At 42.4% G+C, this 22,619-nt stretch overlaps 2 protein-coding genes across 2 annotated transcripts in view; one reads left to right on the top strand and one right to left on the bottom strand.

The window, feature by feature from the left end:
- The first annotated feature begins 1,978 nt into the window (after nucleotides 1-1,978).
- On the top strand, nucleotides 1,979-12,349 carry GNAT2 (G protein subunit alpha transducin 2). The gene is made up of 8 exons (XM_002919208.4): nucleotides 1,979-2,144; nucleotides 3,864-3,906; nucleotides 4,200-4,341; nucleotides 5,269-5,426; nucleotides 7,348-7,476; nucleotides 7,697-7,826; nucleotides 9,447-9,600; nucleotides 10,141-12,349. Exons 1-8 carry the CDS (start codon nucleotides 2,027-2,029, stop codon nucleotides 10,329-10,331), a joined length of 1,065 nt encoding a protein of 354 aa, XP_002919254.1. The 5' UTR covers nucleotides 1,979-2,026; the 3' UTR covers nucleotides 10,332-12,349.
- A 1,693-nt stretch (nucleotides 12,350-14,042) lies between these two features.
- Nucleotides 14,043-22,619, bottom strand: part of GNAI3 (G protein subunit alpha i3) — a 40,903-nt gene continuing 32,326 nt past the window's right edge. The window contains exons 8-9 of the mRNA XM_034654035.1: nucleotides 20,266-20,479; nucleotides 14,043-20,176 (exon numbers count right to left, since the gene is read on the bottom strand). Coding sequence (XP_034509926.1) covers nucleotides 20,289-20,479 — 191 coding nt within the window. The 3' untranslated portion in view covers nucleotides 14,043-20,176; nucleotides 20,266-20,288. The remainder of the gene's footprint in view (nucleotides 20,177-20,265; nucleotides 20,480-22,619) is intronic.

Here is a 22,619-nt window from a genome sequence, read left to right as displayed (position 1 = left end):
AGAGCACGTTAAACCCTTTGAACGCAAGTTAAATCCTCAAGTCCTTGGCTGCACATTAGAATCACCTGGGGAAATACGGAAATCTTCATACCTGGACTGCATTCCACACCAATTAAATCAGGTTTTTTCAAACTTGCCACATGATGATAATCACCTATATAGCTTAAAATAGTTTCTCAGGCTCAGGAATTAGCACCATTACCAGAACATAATGATTCTAAAACACACCCTTTTAAAAACATACAGGACAGGGGCGCCTGGGTGGCTCAGTCGTTAAGCATTTGCCTTCAGCCCAGGGCGTGATCCCGGCGTTCTGGGATCGAGCCCCACATCGGGCTCCTCAGCTGGGAGCCTGCTTCTTCCTCTCCCACTCCCCCTGCTTGTGTTCCCTCTCTCGCTGGCTGTCTCTATCTCTGTCAAATAAATAAATAAATAATTAAAAAAAAAAAAAAAAACATACAGGACACGTTAACATCTCTGTGTGATCTTCCAATCGGTGATATCTAAGATTTGATAATGCTCAGAAACCCGCATCTCAGGTGATCCCCATACTTAGGCAGGTTTGAGGAATAAACAGTTCCCTAATACTTCCTAGGGCAGCACTTCCTGAATTCTGACATCGTTAGAGTCCCCTGCAATTCTGTTACAACGCACGTTCTCAATCAGAAGGTCTAGGTTAAGGCCTGAGACCCTACATTTCTAAGACGCTCCCAGGTGAACTGTGCTAGGCCTTGCGCCACCTTTTGGGTGGCAAAATTTTGAAGGATCTCCTTCTGAGAAGGCTCCATCAGCAACTCATTTAATTAAACTGAAATAACAGGCATAAAGAAATTTGACCAAAGGATAGAATCTTCGCTAGGTCTGAGAGGCAACTGCCGGACTACACTCTAGCATTTCTCCCCAGGAAAGGGCTGCAGGGACGCAGGCAAGAGGGCGGGCCGTCCCAACCTATGCAAAGCCAGAGGCTAGAGTACAATTTCCCAAGGAAGCAGGCTGCTATATGAGGCAGCACAGATTCCCCCCACTCTAAATACCAGCAGAAGTTCACTCACCAAGTGAAGCTGGGCCTCCGGGGCCTTAGTGGGTTGAGGGGAAGCAGCTCCCTTCTGTCTACACATACCCTTTTTCTTTCCTTCCTTCAGTCACCAAACCTTTACTGAGGGTCCACTGATAAACCACAAGGTCTGAAGGATTCAAAGATGAATCACATTTGGTCTGACCTCCAGGGGAACGAATTCGGCCTGGGGGAAACCCATTTGTAAGGCAAAGTACAGTATGAAGTGATAAGTGCTATTAACAGAAGCATGTAAGAAGAGATGAGCCAACATAAAGGAACAACGCTCGTAGCTTCCTGGTGCAGCAGCCACTGGAGGAGCTGGAGGAAACATTTCTAATCTTTCCAGGAGGGGCACCACCCTAAACAAAAACTCCTTGCCAGGACCAGCCTGGTATGGTGGAGAGGGTGCTCAGATGCCCTGAATCCCTTAAAACCAAGACTCTAAAATCTAGAGCCTCAGGATGGGCAGAGCTTCCTGCATTTATACCTCTAATCTCTAGCACTAAGATGCAAGTGAATCCAAGGAAGGAAGAGACTTTTAGGGGATCAGCCCCTCCAAAGAATGGGGCAGCCATGAGCTCATTCCAGAGAGCTTCAGTACCCGCATCCTATCCTCCTGGGTCAGAATCCCACAGATCATTTTCCTAGTTACAGAAACATGAGTCTTTGCCCTTTGTCATACTGAGCTCTTAATTGGCTTTGACCCATCACATTGCTAGATATAAAGGTTACAATCCCTAGACTAAGTAGATCTCCAGCTGGGTAGGGAGTCTCAGCCAAGACAGGCAGGGTACAAGAACCTAGAGCCTGCTCCCTCACCGAGCCCCCTATAGACCAGCTTTTTAGAACTACAACCAAACGGATACTCAATCCCAACTTACTTTTTCCTTATCTTCCATCTCACATAGGAAACTCTAGAGAAGAAGCTTAAGGGCCGGAAGCAGCAGACGAGGAGGAGACGGCAGAAAGATGGGGAGTGGAGTCAGTGCTGAGGACAAAGAACTGGCCAAGAGGTCCAAGGAGCTAGAAAAGAAGCTGCAGGAGGATGCTGACAAGGAAGCCAAGACTGTCAAGCTGCTATTGCTGGGTGAGCGAGATGGGAAGATGAGCCAGAGAAGGAGAAGGTATTGCTCCTTCCTGCTTATCCTGGAGGGTAGGTGGGTTCTAGCTCACCCTATGGGGAGGAGGGACAGCAGGTCATTTTTCTTCTCCCTGGCCACTCTCAGGCTAGGGGATCGGGGCTCTAGGGCTGACTAAGCACAGCTACCCCACGGAGATCAGAGGACCAACGCTACCCTGGAATTGTTCTGCTCTTCCTGAACCAGGATTAGTGCAAGGGCCAGGACAGACCCATCTATCTCCAAATCTAACCAAACCTAATACCTCACAGCTTGGCAAACACTGTGCACCCTGGGCTTGCAGACAGTTATCCAATCTGCAGTCAGAGAGCTCTGAGTCGAGGACTCAGGAGAGGACAGAGAACTCAGAAGTCCTACCATATCATCAGTGCCATGTAGTCCCAGGGATAGGCCCACTGGCGCTTGCCAAGTAAACTGGTTCCTTCTCCTTGCTTCCAGTATAGAATTTGTGTAAGTTTTAGAAGTAGGGAGCCCTGAGGGAGGAGGAACAGAGTATTTTATCTACGGCAGTCCTTTCCTGGCTTTCTGTTCAGTAGCTGTCTTGAGAGCCCCTGCCAGATGGGAGGTTTATCAGTGTGATGAGCTCCTAAGCAGATCACAGGTCTGTGCTGAAAAAAGAAAAGCACTCCTGTTGGTCGGAGATATTGGTCAGAGCCGTCAATAGAAACAAGACAATGAAGAGTTTGGGACACCTGGCTTAGGGGAACCACCTCCAATGGCAGTACAGAGGTAAGCTAGCTGGGAGTAGGCGGCGTCCGTGCAACAGCACGTTAGCTGGCTGGGTTATGATCTGAAGCCCACGAGGAGCCCGGGAACTGGAGAACCCAGGCCCTGGCACCTCTTATTCCCCAGCTGATCTGTGAGCATACCGCTGTAAGCTGGAGCCAGATTCCAAGGAGCCCAAGAAGCTACCGAAGGGGAAAGAGATGGCAAGGCCACTGAGAGATCTTTTAAGCCTAAGCGGCTTTCTTCCACATTCAGAATAAGCAGCTTAGAGGAAACAGGCGCAGGCTACGTGGGAGGGGGTTAACATTATCAGGGCAGCGCAGACTGGGGGAGAGGGTTGAAGGGTATATGGTGGGGGAATGGAGTCCAAATGAGAGGACAGTGGGACATTTTAGCCAATAGAGGAAAAAGCAAGATGAAAAAAAAAACAAAACGGTATTTTAGTGAAGTGACCCAGCTCTCTGCAATTCTGCCCCAAGATCACTCTCCTGAGTAAAAATAGGCAGAGGAGAAATGTGTTAAAGGAATTCCCCTGAGTCTATCAGTGGTTCTCAATGAGATTTTGCCACCACTCCCTCCACCTCCCCCAGACACTGGTTAATGTCTAGGGACATTTTTAGTTGTCACAGTGGAAGAAAAGAGTGCTACTGGCCTCTCGCGGGTAGAGGCCAGGAATGCTGCTAACCACCGTACAATGCATAGGACAGCCCCCCACAAAAAAGAATCGTCCGGCCCAAAACATCAGCAGTGCAGAGGCTGAGAAATTCTGCTCTAAATGCAGACTGAATGGCCCGAGCTCAAGGAGGGCAGCAATCACCCGTGTGTGTTCTCCCCTAACAAGGCTCCCCAAGCAAGTCCTAGCTTGGACTTCTCACAGGCCATCTACTGGAGGGTTGGGGAGAACCGGTGGAAACCTGAAGCATAAGCATTTCTCCCTGCAGGTGCTGGGGAGTCAGGAAAGAGCACTATCGTCAAACAGATGAAGTGAGTAGGAACAGAGCCCCAGAGGACTGAGGTAGGGTGAAGAAGGCAGCAGAGCCCACAGAGGCACGAAGGATGAAGGGCTCCTCAGCCTAAGGAACCCAGATGTAAAGGACATAAAGAACCTGATTCCCAATGCCCCTCATCTGCATGCCCTTCTCCCCCTCACTCTCCACTTTGGGACAGCCATAGGCATAGAGATCGGGTTCTGTGGCCCTTTACATCCTTCCAGATTCCCAATCCCTTAGGTCTGGTTACTGAGGTCCAACTGAGGGCTGGGTGTCTGCTCCTCGCAGGATCATCCATCAGGACGGCTATACGCCAGAGGAATGCCTGGAGTATAAGTCCATCATCTATGGGAACGTGCTGCAGTCCATCCTGGCTATCATCCGGGCCATGTCCACACTGGGTATTGACTATGCCGAACCAAGCTGTGCGGTACGTGGTTAACAGTACGTGGTTAAGGGTGGGAGGAAAGGCTAATGAGAAGAAATAGCAGCCAACAAGCTATGAGGAAACATGAGTCAAAAAAGAGTTTCGTGTAACTAAATCCCACCTACTGAGCTTCCAGTCTTTTTTTTTTTTTAAAGATTTTATTTATTTATTTGACAGAGACAGCCAGCGAGAGAGGGAACACAAGCGGGGAGTGGGAGAGGAAGATGCAGGCTCATAGCGGAGGAGCCTGATGTGGGGCTCGATCCCATAGCGCTGGGATCACGCCCTGAGCCGAAGGCAGACGCTTAACCGCTGTGCCACCCAGGCGCCCCAGCTTCCAGTCTTTTTACTTCAGTCCTGGAGAAGTATGCAATCCCTACCTTTAAAATAAATTACAGAAATCTGCTCTCAGCTTCCTCTGCCTTTTTGTCTTATTTTACCATTTAAATTGTTCTCTTGGGCACCTTGCCCTGACCATGGAACTTTTATAAGCTAAATCCCCAGTTCCAGTATTGGCCTTTTCCACAATTTGAATCATTGAAAGAACAAAGGTGATGGTTTCCCTGTCTCCCATGTTGTCTATTTCATGGTCAATCTGGTCTTTAAACTTCCAACTTCCCTGTGGCAGAGGACCCACATTTTGTGGCGTACCCTTTTGGACAAAGGCTGGAAGACAGAAACACCACAGAGGATGCCCCTGGAACCTCTGTTTTCCCCCTAGGCTTCCCAGGAAGGGATAAATTGCCACCCTCTCTCATCTCCAAACCACACTCAAAATTAATCAGTGTTCTCTTAGTATCTTCACTGGATGCTGTCTCCATCTTGGGCTTTGGTAGCAATGCAAAATGCTTTACTTTCAGCAATATTCCCAGGAGCCTCCTGGAAAGCCATTACCCGTGTGCCGTTCTCAGCCAGGTCTCTGCCTTACAGGATACTGGGCGACAGCTCAACAACCTGGCTGACTCCACTGAGGAGGGCACCATGCCTCCCGAGCTGGTGGAGGTCATCAGGAAGTTGTGGAAGGATGGCGGGGTGCAAGCCTGCTTCGACCGAGCTGCAGAGTACCAGCTCAATGATTCAGCATCTTAGTAAGACTCCGACTGGGGAAAGGGTGGGAGGAGGCATAAGCAACCAGGATCTCCAGGAGAAATCACACCCAGCCTAAAATCTCGGGCACTGAAAGCTGGACTCCCAAGGACTGAATTCAGCCTGGATACCTGTTCTGTTTAGGCTCGAGCAGTGTTCTACTATGCTTTGAATGTGACACCCTTTGATAGACACTGCCGCCACAGCTGTCACACTCTGTATTGCTTTACACCAGCTCAGGGCAGCCTACACACAGCTGAAGACCCCCAGAATTTGAAACAAAGGTGCTCTGTTTAGGAGCCCTCTGACCGCTGTCCTCTTCATCAATTCATACACATAGCCTCTCCTTTCAGAACCATGAACGTGAAGACAGACCTGCAGTTCTGCCACATGCTCGCCCAAGAGGCACTGGATTCACCATGGCCTTTCCAGGGTGGAATTTTCTAGCTGGTAACATTAATGTCACCCAGGCTCTACTTAGGCCACTAACCAGAAGTGAATGCCTCCTTCACCCATATACAGCGTCTTATGTCGGGGTGCCAGGGCATGGGACACAGAAACTTCCAGGGCAAACCAAAGGAAGTTGTTCAGGGATTAAAAACAACGATCTTTGCAAAGCTGGTTCCAAAATGATAAGGTACACATCAATCATACCTCTAACGGCATAGAATCTATCACAGATGGGCATGGACTTTGCAGTCAAACAGACCTGGATTTAATCCCTGTTCTGTCACCTAGTTCATTTGCCATCCGCAGAACACTGACTCACCAAGGCCCAGGCACTGCTGGGTGCATGACGTACACCGTCTCATTCGATCTGCACAGTAAGCCTTTGAGGTAGAGAGTGCTTTGTATTAGTCCCACTTATAGGTGAAAAACAGGTTCAGAGAAGTTAATTAACTTACCCAAAGTCATAAAGATAAATGGCAAAGGCTGGATTTGAATCCAGGTTTATTTGACCACAAAGTTGAAGGCTTTTTACAATATATCACAATGTCTCTTGACCTCGGACCCAGTCATTTAACTCTTCTGAATTTTTCTTTCATCTGTAAAATGGGATATGAAACTTGAAGGTACATGAGGTAAAATGAGAATTTAAATGTGCGAATGCCTGGCATACATAAGCACTTGTTCATTTTCCTTCCCTCCTTCTGTCATCTCACTTCATATCTGCCTTCCTCCTGTCTTTTTAAATTTTTCATAGCTGTCAAACATATACGAAAGCAGAATATAGCGAATCACCTGGCTTCAACTGTTCACAACTCACGGTCACTCTGGTTTCATTGTACCTCCATCTCCTACTTACTTTGAAGGGAGTCCCACATATTCTATCATTACATCCTAAAAATTTCATTATTAATCTCAAAAAAAGGCTCTTTTTTAAAAAAAGAAGTAACATAATCATCACACCTAAATATTTAATAATTCCTTCACGTCATCAAATATCCACACCAGTGCTCATCTAAGTTTCCCCAGTTATCTCAAATGTTTGCTCCCCAACTTGAGTCAGGATATAAATAAGGTCCCACGCAATGCACCGATTCACATCTCTTCATGTCTCTGAAGTCTCTAATTTTAGTCTACTCCTGCATCTTGCTGGAACTTTTGGCACCCACTTAAATCACCAAATCTCACTGAAGGGTCTAGAAAACCTTGCAGTCAGGCAAAACTTAAGGAAAAGTCATCTGACTTGACTTAAACGGGACAGAACCCCTGCCTCAACCGGGCATGCCTCTCATCCCATCCCACACTCCCTTTCGTAAGGGCACACGAGGTTTGAAGGAAAGCACCCAAGGTTTAACAATATGGATTCTAGTCCTGGTTCTATCACCAAGTTAGCTGTATAATTTTGGGTAAGACCCTTTATCTTTCTTGGCCTTGGCTGGGGAAAGTTTAATGTCAATTCCAAGCTCTTTTCTCTAGCTACCTAAACCAATTAGACCGGATTACAGCCCCTGACTACCTTCCTAATGAGCAAGACGTGCTTCGATCCAGAGTCAAAACCACCGGCATCATTGAGACCAAGTTTTCTGTCAAAGACTTGAACTTCAGGTGAGTACACGGTTCCCGGGGGCTCCACAGATACACACATGGTTCCCTGAGTACACCTCAGATACCAAAAAAGGGAAGGGCATGCTTCTTGGCCTTCACTAAAGCCCCATCTGAATGACTACCCTATTTCTCCCCCTTTCCCATCTCACTGCCAACTGGCCCCAAAGTGGCCACCTCTCTGCGGTAAACACCAAGTGCATGTGCTGTTTTTGTCCCTCAGGATGTTTGATGTGGGAGGGCAAAGATCAGAGAGAAAGAAGTGGATCCACTGCTTTGAGGGAGTCACCTGCATCATCTTCTGTGCAGCCCTCAGTGCCTATGATATGGTGCTAGTGGAAGATGACGAAGTGGTAAGTGGCCTTTGCACCAAGAGCTTTGATAGTTCCCCTGTGACCCTTCCCCTAAGTTCTGTGTCACCAATTCTTCAACTTGGGTGATTTCAAGACAGTCTGGCAGTCCTCTAGCAGCCAAATCAATGTCTCAGGCAGATAATTCTAGAAAAACCTCCTCTTTTACAGGTTCCAGGTTAGCACTTTAGAGCTCCAGATTTACCGGGAGTGAGCTTGGTCTCAGATCACACATCCAAGTATCACTTGGACATCACACAGCTCACAAGAAGAATTGAGTCTTAAAGAGACAAGGGATCACAACTGGGTTTGCAAAGCACAGGAGTTACACTTAGGACTTTCCCAGGCTGCCTATGGAAATAAAAGATAGGAGATGAAAATGACAGAGAAAATCAATGTATGGTGTGTATCTTTGTGCAACATGATAGAGGGCTTGGACTACTAACCTCACCTGGAAGCCTAAATATGTACTGTCAACAGACTAAGGAGAGACTGGCAAACCAGGTTTCTCACATGCCACTGAAATTGGCAGCTGGAAGGCTAGCTGAGGGTGAGTTTCTTGAGCCTGCAGAGTTTAACAGGAGCTCTGCAGGCCAAGTGTCAGCCCAGCCAGTTACCTCTGGAGTTTGAGACAGAGGATATCACCGCGTGGAAAATGCTAATGGAGGCCCACAGCTTATTGATATCAGACAAAGCTCCTACACTCCCATCCCTTGCTCCAGTTCTTCTCCCTTCTCCATAGTAGTTCAAGTTCACGAGAGCTCTATGAATATCTTCTGCACAAATCCATTTTTCAAGATCTCTTCCATCTTTAACCCTGAAGTCTATGAGGTTTTAAGGGATTCTGCAGGAGTATTAGCAATGACAGAAGGCCACAAAAAGTAGATTTTTCTTTCTTCATTAGATGAAAAGATTGAGCCCAAGTCAGCTACTAGCATACTTCAAATCCTAAAGGCCCACTCCCTGAAAACAGACTGGTCTGGGGCGCTTGGCAACAACCAGATTCCGCAGATACATAGCACCACTTCTCACTCACTCAAAGTGCCAATCAGAGGATGAAATAAGACAAAAGTGCTTGTGGTATGTCACTGAGAAATTCTCTAGGCCTCACCATTTGACACCAAGGCAATAATCCCTATTATGTTCCTGCCCAAACAGATCCAGGACTCTATAACAGAAGCCTATCAAAATCATCCTGGAGACACAAACGGGCACATGAAAACTCAGGCCTAGCTTCAACCGTGTAGCAACAGCACTTATGGACATCGAAGTCCTCGCAGTACCCTGGCAGCCTAAAATGAGCATAACATTTATTGTACACCTACATGCCAGCCACCATCAGGGACACTACATACATGATCTCATCGAACTTCCGTAATAACCCTATGAGATAGGGAAACGGAAACGCAGAAAAGTTCAGTAATCTGCCCCAAGTCATACAGCTACAACAGAATGAAGATTAGAAGGGCTTCGGCTCTATTCCACTACACCAAAAGGAGATAAGCTATTCCCCAATGTCCCTCTTACATTCGGAGCACTAGTCTCTCCAAGGGGAACAAGAACAGGAAGTAGACAATACCATCAGCTCAATCTGAAATCTCTGATGGTGTTTCCTCCTACTAGAATCGTATGCATGAGTCATTGCACCTCTTCAACAGCATATGTAACCACAAGTTCTTTGCGGCTACTTCCATTGTCCTCTTTCTCAACAAGAAGGACCTCTTTGAGGAAAAAATCAAGAAAGTCCATCTCAGCATTTGTTTTCCGGAGTATGATGGTAAGTGTCAACGGCTGGAGACAATGGTAATGATTTCTTGGTAATGACTGGTGATTGCCTCGTTTCCTATACCAAGGAGACATAAAGGAAACTGTCTTTAAGGAGTACTAAGTTTAACTCCTTTGCTTGGCTGGGTTGATGATCCCTTATCCCTTCATTACTCAGTTCTTTTTACGAGCTTTGTGATGTCCAAGTGATACTTGGATGTCTAATCTGAGAAACTTGCATATTCAGTCATAGGTTTAAATTCAGATGTCCTTGGACAGAACAGACATTAGAGGCAGGAGAGCCACTGACTGTTCAAATGACACCTACCAGAAATCAAGGGTGGAGACACAGATGTCTCTCTCAATTTCGTTGTTCAACTCAAGTAATGAACACAGGACTGCAATAAAGGAGAGGACCCTCCCTCTAACAATAGGCCCCCAACTGCAGCTGTCCAACACATTTTGAGGATCAAATTAGTCACCTAAAAAGTAAGTGAGCAGCTAAGAAGGGTTAATTTATCCCACTTCTTCACTATTTTTTCTGGGAAACCAGGAAACAACTCTTATGAAGATGCAGGGAATTACATCAAGAGTCAGTTCCTTGACCTCAACATGCGCAAAGATGTCAAAGAAATCTACAGTCACATGACCTGTGCTACAGACACGCAGAATGTCAAATTTGTATTTGATGCTGTTACAGACATTATCATCAAAGAAAATCTCAAGGACTGCGGGCTCTTCTAATTCTCATCACTCTTCATGTACACATTCCATAAACAGGCTTGGAATCTGGCTAATTTTAAGCAGAAAAGCATAGATCCATATACCATGGCATGAACAGTAAATACATTCTCCTTTAGAGATGTACTTATACATGATCGCAACTGAGTCCCATCCGTTCTTTTCAGAGTGGGATAGCTAGTGCAGTTTAAAGAGCACGAGGCCAGGAGTCAGGAGACCCAGGTGCCAGTACTGGTTCTTGAACTTACTACAAGGTATAAACATTTCATTTCTCTGAGCCTTGAGTCACTCATCTATAAAATAAAGATAACTTCTCTACTGCTTCACAGGGTTATTCTAATGATCACAGATATAAATTGAAGGGAAGGAGCATAAGAGCTGTGTGGTTAGAGTCAAAGAAAGAAACCCTATATAAAAGCAGCCACTTAAGAAATTCAAGACCAGGGGCGCCTGGGTGGCACAGCGGTTAGGCGTCTGCCTTCGGCTCAGGGCGTGATCCCGGCGTTATGGGATCGAGCCCCACATCAGGCTCCTCTGCTATGAGCCTGCTTCTTCCTCTCCCACTCCCCCTGCTTGTGTTCCCTCTCTCGCTGGCTGTCTCTATCTCTGTCAAATAAATAAATAAAATCTTTAAAAAATAAAAAAAAAATAAAAAGAAAGAAATTCAAGACCAAGTTTTTAGATGAACTTTCCCAAGGAAAGCAGCAAACCTTCCCTACGTTCTGCAAAAGAAAACAATTAAAAACAAGACCTCAATAAACCTACCATTTCTTCATAAACAGACTCTACGTACCTTAGTTCAGAGATCTGAATCACTGGATTGGAGATATGAGTTTCTAAGGCACACCTCCAAAATTGAACTTTATTAAGCAGATTAGCCCTCTACAACCCCCTAACTGCCGTATCTCTGTAAGTAACGGTCTCAGGTATACAAGACACTTTTTCAGTAGGCTCCATGCCCAGCGTGGAGCCCATTGTGGGGCTTGAACTCACGACCCTGAGATCGAAACCTGAGCTGAGATCAAGAGTCAGACGCTTAACTGACTGAGCCACCCAGGTGCCCCTCAGGTATACAAGACACTTTCTGAATAAACTTGGAAGACTTCAACACACTCCCACTTAGAATATTAATGATTTTATTGCTACCACTTCTCGATCACGAGAGTTTTTTTTGGTAAGTGTATTTATTTAAGTAATCTCTACACCCAACGTGGGGCTTGATCGAACTCACGACTCCGAGATTATACGCTGCATGCTTTACCGACTGAGCCAGCCAGGCGCCCCCCAATCACAGAATTTAGAGTAAGTGAGCAAAGCCAAAATTCCCATTTCAACTGCTGCATGTTTCAGAACAAAAAAAGGCAGCGGATCTTGCTTTAGGCACCCGAAGTCTCCGCAGTTGAATCCACGTGATGCCTGGCTGAAAACAACATCTCCCCATACAGGACAACAAGTAAATTATTTCTTTGAACTCCTCTGAGGGGAAACGAAGCTTGCATTTATCTTGACAGGAGGTGGTGAAGTCAAGTACAGATTTAGCATTTACAACTACTAGTGAGGAAAGCTCTTGGCATCCAAGATTAAGTATATAAAAGAAAGTGTCAATTAAAATGAAAATCTGCTCCTTGCCAGAAACACATATTCACACTTAGGCTGCTACTAGCAATATTGATACTAGAGAGCCATATGAGCTTGAAATACACGGAAGAATAAATTTGCAGCTGTTAAAATTGGATTCATTTAATAGTCTTTCTGATTCCATGAGAAGAAATCAACTTGAGAGAATTACCAGAGAAATAAGGGAAAGTACTCTATTGCTGATTAAAAAACTTGATCAAAGAAAAAACCTGGGCAAGACTTCATGCATCCAAGAGCTAGCTGTTCAGGGACTACGTTCTAGATGGCATATTCCAACTATCACTAACCTGTTTGTTTCAACTCACTATACAGGGGTTATGATTCTTTTTTTTTTTTTTAAATCATGGATCCCTCTAACAGTCTGATGAAACCTATGGACCTCTTCTCAGAATATTTAAAAATGTGTAAAATAAAATTCAGAGAATTACAAGGGAAACCACCATACTAGAAATACAGTTCTATCTTTGGCTGAAGCCCCAGGTTAAGAATCCTCACTATAGCTAAGCTCTTGTCTATTCAGGTCCCAAATCTAATGTATCTCACTTATTCCATCTTCAGTTAGGGTAGCCCAACCTCCCCACAAACTGTACCAGATTGTTTGCCTCTTTCATTATCTTTTCCTCGATCTCTGAGTCCAGGCAGGACTCGGTTATAGGCCAAACTGTAAGAGCCCACCCTAGGCTTCTTGGTTATGGATGTTCATATAGAACCAGCCCCCTAGTCCCAGCGTAAAAACAGAGTCAGTGGACCCCATCTTCCGGTATTCTACTCACTCTGCTATCCTTATCTTTTGTTTTGGCTTCATTTTAAATTTACACTATAATGCTGAATCTTATGTATCATCAGAAATTCTTTTTTGTAACAAGGTAGGTCAGAACCAGTTCAACCCTATTTTCATGAACTGCAATCTTAATTCTTAAGATGATAAAACTAGAAGGAATTTTAAAATAGTCCAGGCACTGGACTGTTCACTAGCAGTTTATAGATAAGAAACTGAGGCCCAGAGACGTGCAATGTCTTCCTCAAGATCAAATTGCTGGGGGGGTGCCTGGGTGGCATAGCGGTTAAGCATTTGCCTTCGGCTCAGGGCGTGATCCTGGCGTTACGGGATCGAGCCCCACATCAGGCTCCTCTGATATGGGCCTGCTTCTTCCTCTCCCACTCCCCTGCTTGTGTTCCCTCTCTCGTTGGCTGTCTCTATCTCTGTCAAATGAATAAATAAAATCTTAAAAAAAAAAAAAAAAAAGATCAAATTGCTGGGAAGTAGAACTAGAACTCCAAAATGGGTCTTCTGAATCCCAAGCCAGTGTTCTATATATATGTTATTGAGAGCCCACCATATATTATAAAGTCAAAGTCAATTTTCTCATTTACCTCTGCTCATCCCATTCCCAACCAAATTTAGTTATTTTTAAATTACGCCATACTAAATCATAGCTATTTAACAGTATCATCTCCAAACTGAATACAAATGAGCCTCAAATTTGACCGTGAATTTAGCATAAAACAAAAATATAAATAGCTTTAAGTTTGTTTGTTGAAGGTGTAATTAATTTTCTGTTCATATCCTTAGAGGGCAGAGATCTGAATGCAGTTCCCTCGTAGTGCATTGGATACTGATGACAGTAAGCCAAATGTGAATTAGGTTCCACTTCTTGTGAATCTGATGACAGCTGCTTTTCTTTTTCTACAAAAATACAGTATCATTAACACAAAAGGACAAATATCGTATGCTTCCACTTATATGAAGTATCACAGTAGTCAAATTTATAAAGACAAAGTAGAGCGATGGTTACCAGGGCTGGGAGGAGGGGGAATGGGAAGTTGGTGTTTAATGGGTACAGAGCTGCAGTCTGCGAAGGTGAAAAAAGTTCTGGAAATGGATGGTGGTGATGGCTGTGCCACAATGTGAATGTATTTCAGACCACTGAACTATATACTTAAAAATGATTAAGATGGTAAAGTTTATGTTATATATGGTTTATCACAATAAAAAAAAGTGGAAAAAATAAAACTGGAAATGTGCTTTTATGTTCTGTGGGTAAAAGCAGCACAAAAATTCAGTCTTAAAAGCAATATAAAAGACACATTTACTTGTAACAGTACTCTGATAAAAAATTCACTTACATGTACCACAAAGAGTTCAAATCAGGGTAGCCCCAAACCCAAGGTAAGAAATAACAGCATTCAAAACCCACTCTATAATTGGAGATGTGCCGTAGACCAAAGTGTGCCGGCCATGCTGGGTGGAGAAGGTGGTGAAGGGTGAAGAGCTCTTACCTCCCACTGCCCTCTCTACCCGGCACAGCCCCCGGAGCACAGATTCCAGGAGGACTTCAGTGTTGGCCCAGGGACTGCGAGTGTGCCACAGCCTCTGGTGTTTCCGCTAGGTAAAAGCATGAAGACATTCCTGTGAGGTCCAACAGACACAGTGCAGACTGCAGAAGGGTACGTTTCTGCCTTTTGGCCATGAAAAAGAAGCAAGCACTAGTATGAACAGAAATAAAGAACTGGATTTAAACACAAAACAAAGCAAAGACCTTTCTTTTGACCCGGCTTGACAAATTTTACAGCCATTTATAGTTAACTTCATTTCAGGTGTTCAAAATGAGTATGGGAAAAGTCATGCTGAGAAGACAGCCAGCTACAATGAACACATCTGTTGGTATTGCCTGAAAAGATTACTTGTTTTGCAGGACAGAATCATCTTGAGTATCATAAAGAATATTTACAAAGCACTTTTAAATATGTTATTTCAACTGGATCACAACCATAGTACGTCATAGCTGGAAGGAATAATTTAGTCTACCTTTAGGTAACAGATGAGGATTTAAGAAAAAGCTTTCAGAGCCGGTTGGAAGCAGGGAAAAGACCAGAACCGAGTGTAACAAACGGCTCTCTCCATAAGATTCTGAGAGGTCTCAGGACCTTTATCCTTCATGAGCAAAAATGAAGAGTTAAAAAGAACAGTTAATTTCTTGTGATTTGTTATGTCTGCTGGGAACCTTACAACAAGCCTCTAGGTAAAAATGTTTGGCTAACCAAAAAGAATATGGGGGCAGGAAGGGGGGGTAATAGAGGATAGGCGACAGATAAACCACATTTTACATAATTTAATATTCCACCTGTCAAAGATCTTACATCTGGATGCTAATACACTGAGATGGTGTATCCCAGCAGTGTATTTACTAATACTGGATTATTTCTGCTACCTTGCTGAATCCCACTAGATTTCAGGGAAACAGCAGCAGCAAGCATACAAAGACTTTTCTATTTGACTCCTCAATCATTCCCCTTTCCTACCCCTTCCTTAGCCCTGTCTCAAAAAGACTTTCCAGTCTATAGTTTAGAGCTAGCTAGCTTTGCTCTTTATCCACCAACTGTAAATGAATATGCATGTTATTGCATATATATATGCGCATATATATATATATATATATATATATATAGCTAGCCCTCTATCACGGGATTTTATCTTATTTTGACGTTTCTTTCAATTTTCACTGAATAAATGCAGTAACACAAATGAAGCAAATGTTTGGAAACTCCAAGTTTCTTGTTTTGACTTAATTTTGTATAAAAACTACTCTGTATCAAAAGTGTAGGAACGTTCTTTGACTAAGCAGTTCTCTTACTAAGTTTTTTGGTGAATGACACTCTTAAGTCACATATAAAATGTGCTTATTTATTGGCAAATAAAAAATGCCTCAGTCATTTACTAGTAACTTTAAGGTTATAGGTCCACTATTTATGTTGATCTTAAAAAAAAAAAAAGATTTATTTATTTATTTTTGCGGAGGAGGAAGGAAGGAAGGAAGGGAGGGAGGGAGGGAATCTCAAGCAGACTCTGAGCAGGGCTTGATCTCTCAACCCTGAGACCATAACCTGAGCCGAAACCAAGAGTCGGATGCTTAACTACTGAGCCACCCAGGGACCCCTTATTTGTGTTGATCTTTAACATAAGGTCCTATTCAGTTGTTGGCAAATGTTGGCCCAGGTTAGCTTCATCAGAACCACACAGGACTTTATTTAAAAATACATGTTCTCAGGACCTGTCTCCAACATCTTAATTTAGTAGAGTTTAGCCAGGGAATCTTTTTTTTTTTTTTTTTTTTTTGTAAAGATTTATCCATTTGACAGAGATAGAGACAGCCAGCGAGAGAGGGAACACAAGCAGGGGGAGTGGGAGAGGAAGAAGCAGGCTCATAGCAGAGGAGCCTGACGTGGGGCTCGATCCCATAACGCCGGGATCACGCCCTGAGCCGAAGGCAGACGCTTAACCGCTGTGCCACCCAGGCGCCCCTAGCCAGGGAATCTTGCACCTCAGGTATCTACTGCTACTATAATCTCCTGTATTATCTTTCATTCCTAAGAAGACTGGAGTCAGGCCAGGTATGTAAGCCTGACATAGTATCAGAAAAAAACTGTCCTGTCCTGACTTGTTCTGGAGTATGCTCTCCTGGCAGAAGTAACTCATACAAGTTGTAAGAAAAGTGGGGGGGGGGGGGGGAAGAGTCAAAAACTAAACAAAGGTAAAGGAACAAAGATCTTGACCACCCAGGAAGTTTGTTCCCCAGTGTCTCACCTAACCTTTCACTTCCTGACAGGTGACAGCAAGACCAACTTGCAATTTCAGGCCTCGAAGCAGCCTGGTGTGCTCTTGTGCTTAGAAGGCCATAAAGCTATGTGGAGAGCTGTGGCTGGTCCAGGCCAGATCTCTGACTTGTACTATGAAGCCTGAAGAAGAACACAAAAATGACCTGGCAGTACTGAAATAACTTTGTTCTTAAAGTCAGTACAGGGTATAAAGGATTTCACAAGCAGCAAGAGTGAAGAAAATTAGTGCTGTTTTAGGTATGTTTAAATGAGTAGAGGACTGTGGTTTTTTCAACATCTGGAAGGGGAAAAAGATCAACCAAAGGGAGGTTTTTAACTGGAGGGAAAGACTAACTTTACCTTGTATGGAACTGCCAGTACAGCAACCAGCTCTGCAACAGGACGCTCCAGAACCAGGCTACACAAAGGTATACATACATGAAGAAACTAGTCAGGCGAGGCAAGCAATGTCCAAAGAAAGTCATAGCCACGAATCGGAGAACAGTGGTCAGGATATAAGTATAAGGTGGGCAAATGAATCAGAAGCACCAGCAGTTATTTTTAAAGAAATAATGTGCATGTAATAAAACACAAATAGAACACATAAGAGAATAAGAAACAAGGCAAGAAGATAGCTTTTAAAATTTGGTCCATCTATTCTTAGAATGCAGCACCTTGTCAAAAATAACAATCCATCACCGGAAATAATAAAAGAACAATACACTGAACTAGAGATTAGAATTCAAACTGTCCAAGATGAACTGTCATCCCAAGATCCACTTTGAATAACTGAAAAAGTTCTTGGAATTTTCACGCCAGGAGGTGAAATCTGTTGCAAGTCTGAATTTATACAGTTGGGGAAGACTGACCATTAAGGAGAATACTTCCTCTTTACATAGAGCCTAATGAATGGCACTTTTTTTTTTTTTTACAGCCCAAGGTTTAATCAGGTGAAGATGTGACTGTCAACAAAATAAAGCTACTGTTGCAGTCCTCCCTTCTAGGGTCTATTTACTGTTCTTTATTCATTAAAATTTAATTTTCTTATATGTGCTGGTTTCTTAGATGGTCCAAAACCTGGCCATATGAATACTGAAATGTGGTCCAGCACAAACCTCCAGCATTCTCTGCAGAAAGGATACAAGGCAACTTTTAGTTTCTCTGATTACAAATATCAGTTTTTTTTTTTCTCTAGGCTAGTATACATGATGTTTCACCCCCACACTCTGGCTCTGCTATTAGAAAAGATCTTTTATTTCAAAATACAACGGTAATTTGCAAAGCCGATAATCAGAATCACCTTTTTAAAATTATAGGTCACTAGCCCACCAGCCAAGAGTTAATCGCTCAGATGGATCCTGGTGATTTTGACTTAAGGCATATCTGAAAACCACTGACTTGAATTGTGTCCCTGTGTCCTCAAGGAATGTGCATTTAAATAAGTTACATGGGTAGGGTAGTGGGTGATCTTCATGTAAATATAGAACAAAGGTAAATGGTATAAAGGCAGAAAAGTGGAAAACTACTATTTTTCATTAACAGAAAAGCTAGAAAATTAACATATCAGACAGACATATTCAAATGAAAATACAAAGTGTATTTCAAAGTATCATTAACTTACTTAGATTATCTGTTATTTTGGATTATCAACAATACCATCCCATTAGCCCTGACTATAGAAAGCCTACAGTTAAAACAATATTCCACCAGTTCTCATTTCCAGATGATCCTATATCAAAGAATACAATAAGGAAAAGACATATGCAAAATGAACAAGAACTATCAACTTATGTGGGCTTAAGTTAATCACCAATTGAAGCTGATCATTTTCTTTTAGATCCAGTTTTTCCAACCCTAAAAAAAAAACTGTTTAGATAATAACAGTTATACCATCTGCATAGTTATACCTGTCCAAAAAGAATAAGAAAAAAAATTCCAAAAAAGGCACTGAACTGCTGTGGTTTGCTTTCTGAACCAGCTTTGTGTTTTGTTTTAAACTAGTAAAAGGTTACATCAAAAGACGACACAGAATCCAATCCAAAAAGACTGGACTCCAAAAGGCACTACTCAGACTGCTGATGTGGAATGCTCAAAATGCATTCTCTTCATTTGCCTTCCCCCAAAGGCCCATTCAGTATTTAAGGACATTTGCTGTACATTATACAAAAGGACCTGCAGGCTGAAGTGAATATTCAAAGCTCTCCACAAAACCAAAATGTAAACCTGGAAAATGGATTATGACCGCATGTCACTTACAGAGATAGGACATAAGACCCTCAGTCAGGCCAAGATTCAACAATACCGTTACACCAAAAGACTAGCCCTTCAAGGAACCCTCTACCTAAACCCATTCTCAGACAAAGGCCAAAGCACATTCAGCAGGGACAAAAAGAAACAGAAGAAAATATTTCCAGAAAGGACTAGTTACAAACAGGAACAAACCTGGACTCTTTACTCACCATTTTAATACTGCTGCCAACTATAACAGATTAAAATCTGTACACACAACATAGTGGAAAAAGTCCCAAAATGCAACAGGTTCAGCAAAAGAAGGTACTGACTAAGAATTACTACAATTAACATTGCTACAATAAAAACAATGGCAAACAGGGATTTGGCACCACATTTACAAAGTAAAAGCATGCATTGTTAATACACTTTAGATGTTTCCCAACAGAAAAGGCCATGGAAGATGGAAAACAAGGGGCATCTTTTACAGAACTCCCTATGACTCAGACAAACAAGCAAGAACCAAAGTGGTCAATTTAGTAGATCTGAAGCAGCAAAGTCACTGTTTCTGTTTAGAATTTAGCAATTTGCATTTCTAATCAACAGCTGCCCTGGGTGTGTCTGTATCCAAGAAGCTAACTTTACATACTACATCAGCATTTACCTAGTAATTTGGTAATCAGCATAAACCAGGTTAACCTTAAACCATAAGCTTAAACAAAAGTTAGAGAGCTAGAATCTTATTACAGAATTCTCCAGTGTAATTACCATTTAGAAACCAGAATGGTACTTTGAACAGGAGAGTAACAAAAACTTCATCCAAAAAAGCTATAATCATAGCCCCAATAGCCATAAAGAATTAAGTAATTATGGAAATATTATGTTCTGACCATACCAAAAGTAAAAACAAAGAGTTCCTACTAAGAGGAAAATTTTCAAGATGATCTGGCCACATCATGTGCATAGTTAAGATTGTGTTTTAATAAAGATTCTTTTGCAAACAAAGAAATAAAATTTAGTCACGTTACTCTCTTGATGAAAAAAAAACTTGAAAAATGAACTACTGGTGGTTTGTCAAGAAGGAAAAAAACAGTAAGCTACACAGTAAAGTTCTGGAATGCAGCACCTCAACTTCACATCGGCCCTAAACATTTGAGATTATGAAATCCAAGTGATGTCTTGATGAACGAATCATACTTTACAGCTGTTCCAATTCCAATGTCTGACTTGAGCATCTCGTGTCAATTAAGAGTTCCCTAATACAGAAGATTGTGCTACAGAGCGCTAAGAGTCTGCATGCTGCCATTCCCTGGTCCCGTTCATGCTCGTAGCTGCCCAATGAGACAGCAAAAGAAGTCTGGGCTCAACACTCCACACTGCAGTAACTAGAAAAGAAGAACATTCTTAATTAGAGAAGTTTACAAAGTCAAGCAACGTCACTAGAGCACGAGAACTAAATTATCTTAAGTTTTACCTTTTATTAACATCCAACCCTCTTCAGTAAAGTCCACATTCCTTTAAGTTGTTTTTAATGATGACATCTGTAACAGCATCAAAAACAAACTGCACATTCTTGGTGTCTGTGGCACAGGTGAAGTGAGTATAGATCTCCTTGGTATCTTTTCTTCTGTTCAGATCTTCAAACTGGCACTGAATATAAGCAGCTGCTTCTTCATATGTATTGGAACCTGAAGCAGACACCCAATATTCTCAGTTCGAATCATAAAGGCTGCCTGAATTCAACAAGTTAGGCCATCACCATTTACTTATGGAGAGAGGGAATATAACCCAAAGGAATAGAAGACAGATTTATTTCTATAATCATTAGGTTTTTCTATAATCATTAGATTTTTCTTGAGAGCAGACTCTAAGTAAAACACAATCATCACACAAAAAGATCTAGGTTTTTCTTTTTCCCCTTTCATTTAGATTTTTCAGCTAAAAAACGTAGAATGCATAAAAGGAAACTAGAGAAAACAGGAAGATGCATTGCTAGAACACAACTGTTTAAAAGGTCAGAGAGCTCATGCTCCTTGGAGTGATCTCGAAATAAACAATTCAAAAGAGTTAATCATGTTTCTTTTCAAAAGCATATCAATTTTAAGGCGCTTAGCCTCAGAGCCTTATGGCAATAATATAACGAAAGGTAAACTAGTACATGTGAAAAGGAAAGGGACCTGAATTATACACCTTAAAATGTGTTTTTATATAAATAAATAAATACATACATAAATACATAAATAAATAAATAAATGTGTTTTGTGACATATAAATCACGTCTCAATAAAGCTGTTATTTTTTAAAGGTGGGGTATCTCAAAAGTCAACCTTATTTTCAATATTTGTAATTAACACTCTTAACCACAAGCTTCCTACACAGTCTCATCTGCCTGTGAGCCTTTAGAATAGCCCTAGAAATTGACTACAAAACCAGGAAACCTCAACAAAGAAAACACAAGACTATTCCTGTAAACTAGATGCTGTTTTCAACAAATAACATCTGTGAAGTTACATTAAGCATGACAACAAATACCAACAACAAAGTGTTTTTAAAAAAAGACTAAACAAAGAAAAGCTTAAGAAAGAAAGGAACATTATTTAAACAATACTTAGAGTAATAAAGGAAGATAGCTTGGTAGGTGCTTGAAATAGGTTTTCTGAGATCTGCAGAACTTCTGTAAATTCAAGGAGAGTGAGCACTGAAAAGAGAATTGTGTCTGGTAGAAACAGAACTGATACTTGGGCCATGAGGACTGTGAGACTTCTTAAAAGAAGAATGAAGTCAATGGAAGACAGGCCTGGAAGGTTGTCCTCCACCCCTCAAAAAAAAGATTTGACATTGAGGGCTCTTTGCTGTGTGGAAGACTTCCAGTTAGAACACTGTCAATCCTTTTACTTAAGAGTTCTCTCCACTTTAAAAAAGCCTGGCTTCTTTCTATGAACTCACCTCCCTCCCAATCCTGGCCACATTTCCAACTTCCCTGAGAAAGCAAAGGCCGGGGGCTTAAACTACATCTCAGCTCTTGAGCCTACCACCTCACTCAGAAGTCACCTATATCCCCACATATTTGTACCTTTGGTCTTAGAGAGGTCTTCCTTCCAGTTTCAAAATTTAACTCCTCTACCAAGATTCTTTTAAGTTGAGGTGAAATTTACGTTAACATACAATAAGACATTTTAATGTGTACAATACAGTGGCATTTAGTATATTCACAATGTCATGCAACCACCACCTCTCTCTAGTTTCAAAACTTTTTCACCAACCCAGGAAAACACCCTATTCCCATTAAGTAATCATTCCTCATTCCCCTCATTCTAACCACCGCCCCCCCCTTCTCCTGGCAACCTGCTTTCTGTCTCTATGGATTTGCCTATTTTGGGTATATCACATAAAAGCAATCACACAGGTGTGACCTTTTGTGTTTGGCTTCTTTCACTTGGCATAACATTTATGAGGTTCATACAAGTAGGAGCATGTTATCAGTACTTCGTTCCTTTTTATAGATGAATAATATTCCATTGTATGGAATTCCAGCTGCTTACAAATCTTGCTCCATCAACTATATCCACTTTTTACAACTTTTCTTTTGCTATAAAATCTTACCACTAAGCCAATGAGCATTTTTAAATCTTCCCTTCCCCTGTAATCCAAGCTGCTCAAGAGTAAGCTACACCTGTCTTCATTTCTCTCCTTCCCACTCAGTAACTCACCGCCCTGGCTCTGCTCTCACTGACAATGCTCTCAATAACCCTCATGATCTCCTGGACTGCTAAGTCCTGAGGCCATTTTTCAATGTGTATCTTACAACATTGCTGACCACCCCTCACT

The sequence above is a fragment of the Ailuropoda melanoleuca genome, chromosome 2, assembly GCF_002007445.2.
Source record: "Ailuropoda melanoleuca isolate Jingjing chromosome 2, ASM200744v2, whole genome shotgun sequence".
Classification (NCBI taxonomy): Eukaryota; Metazoa; Chordata; class Mammalia; order Carnivora; family Ursidae; genus Ailuropoda; species Ailuropoda melanoleuca.
This window is presented reverse-complemented; position numbering and strand designations above follow the sequence as displayed.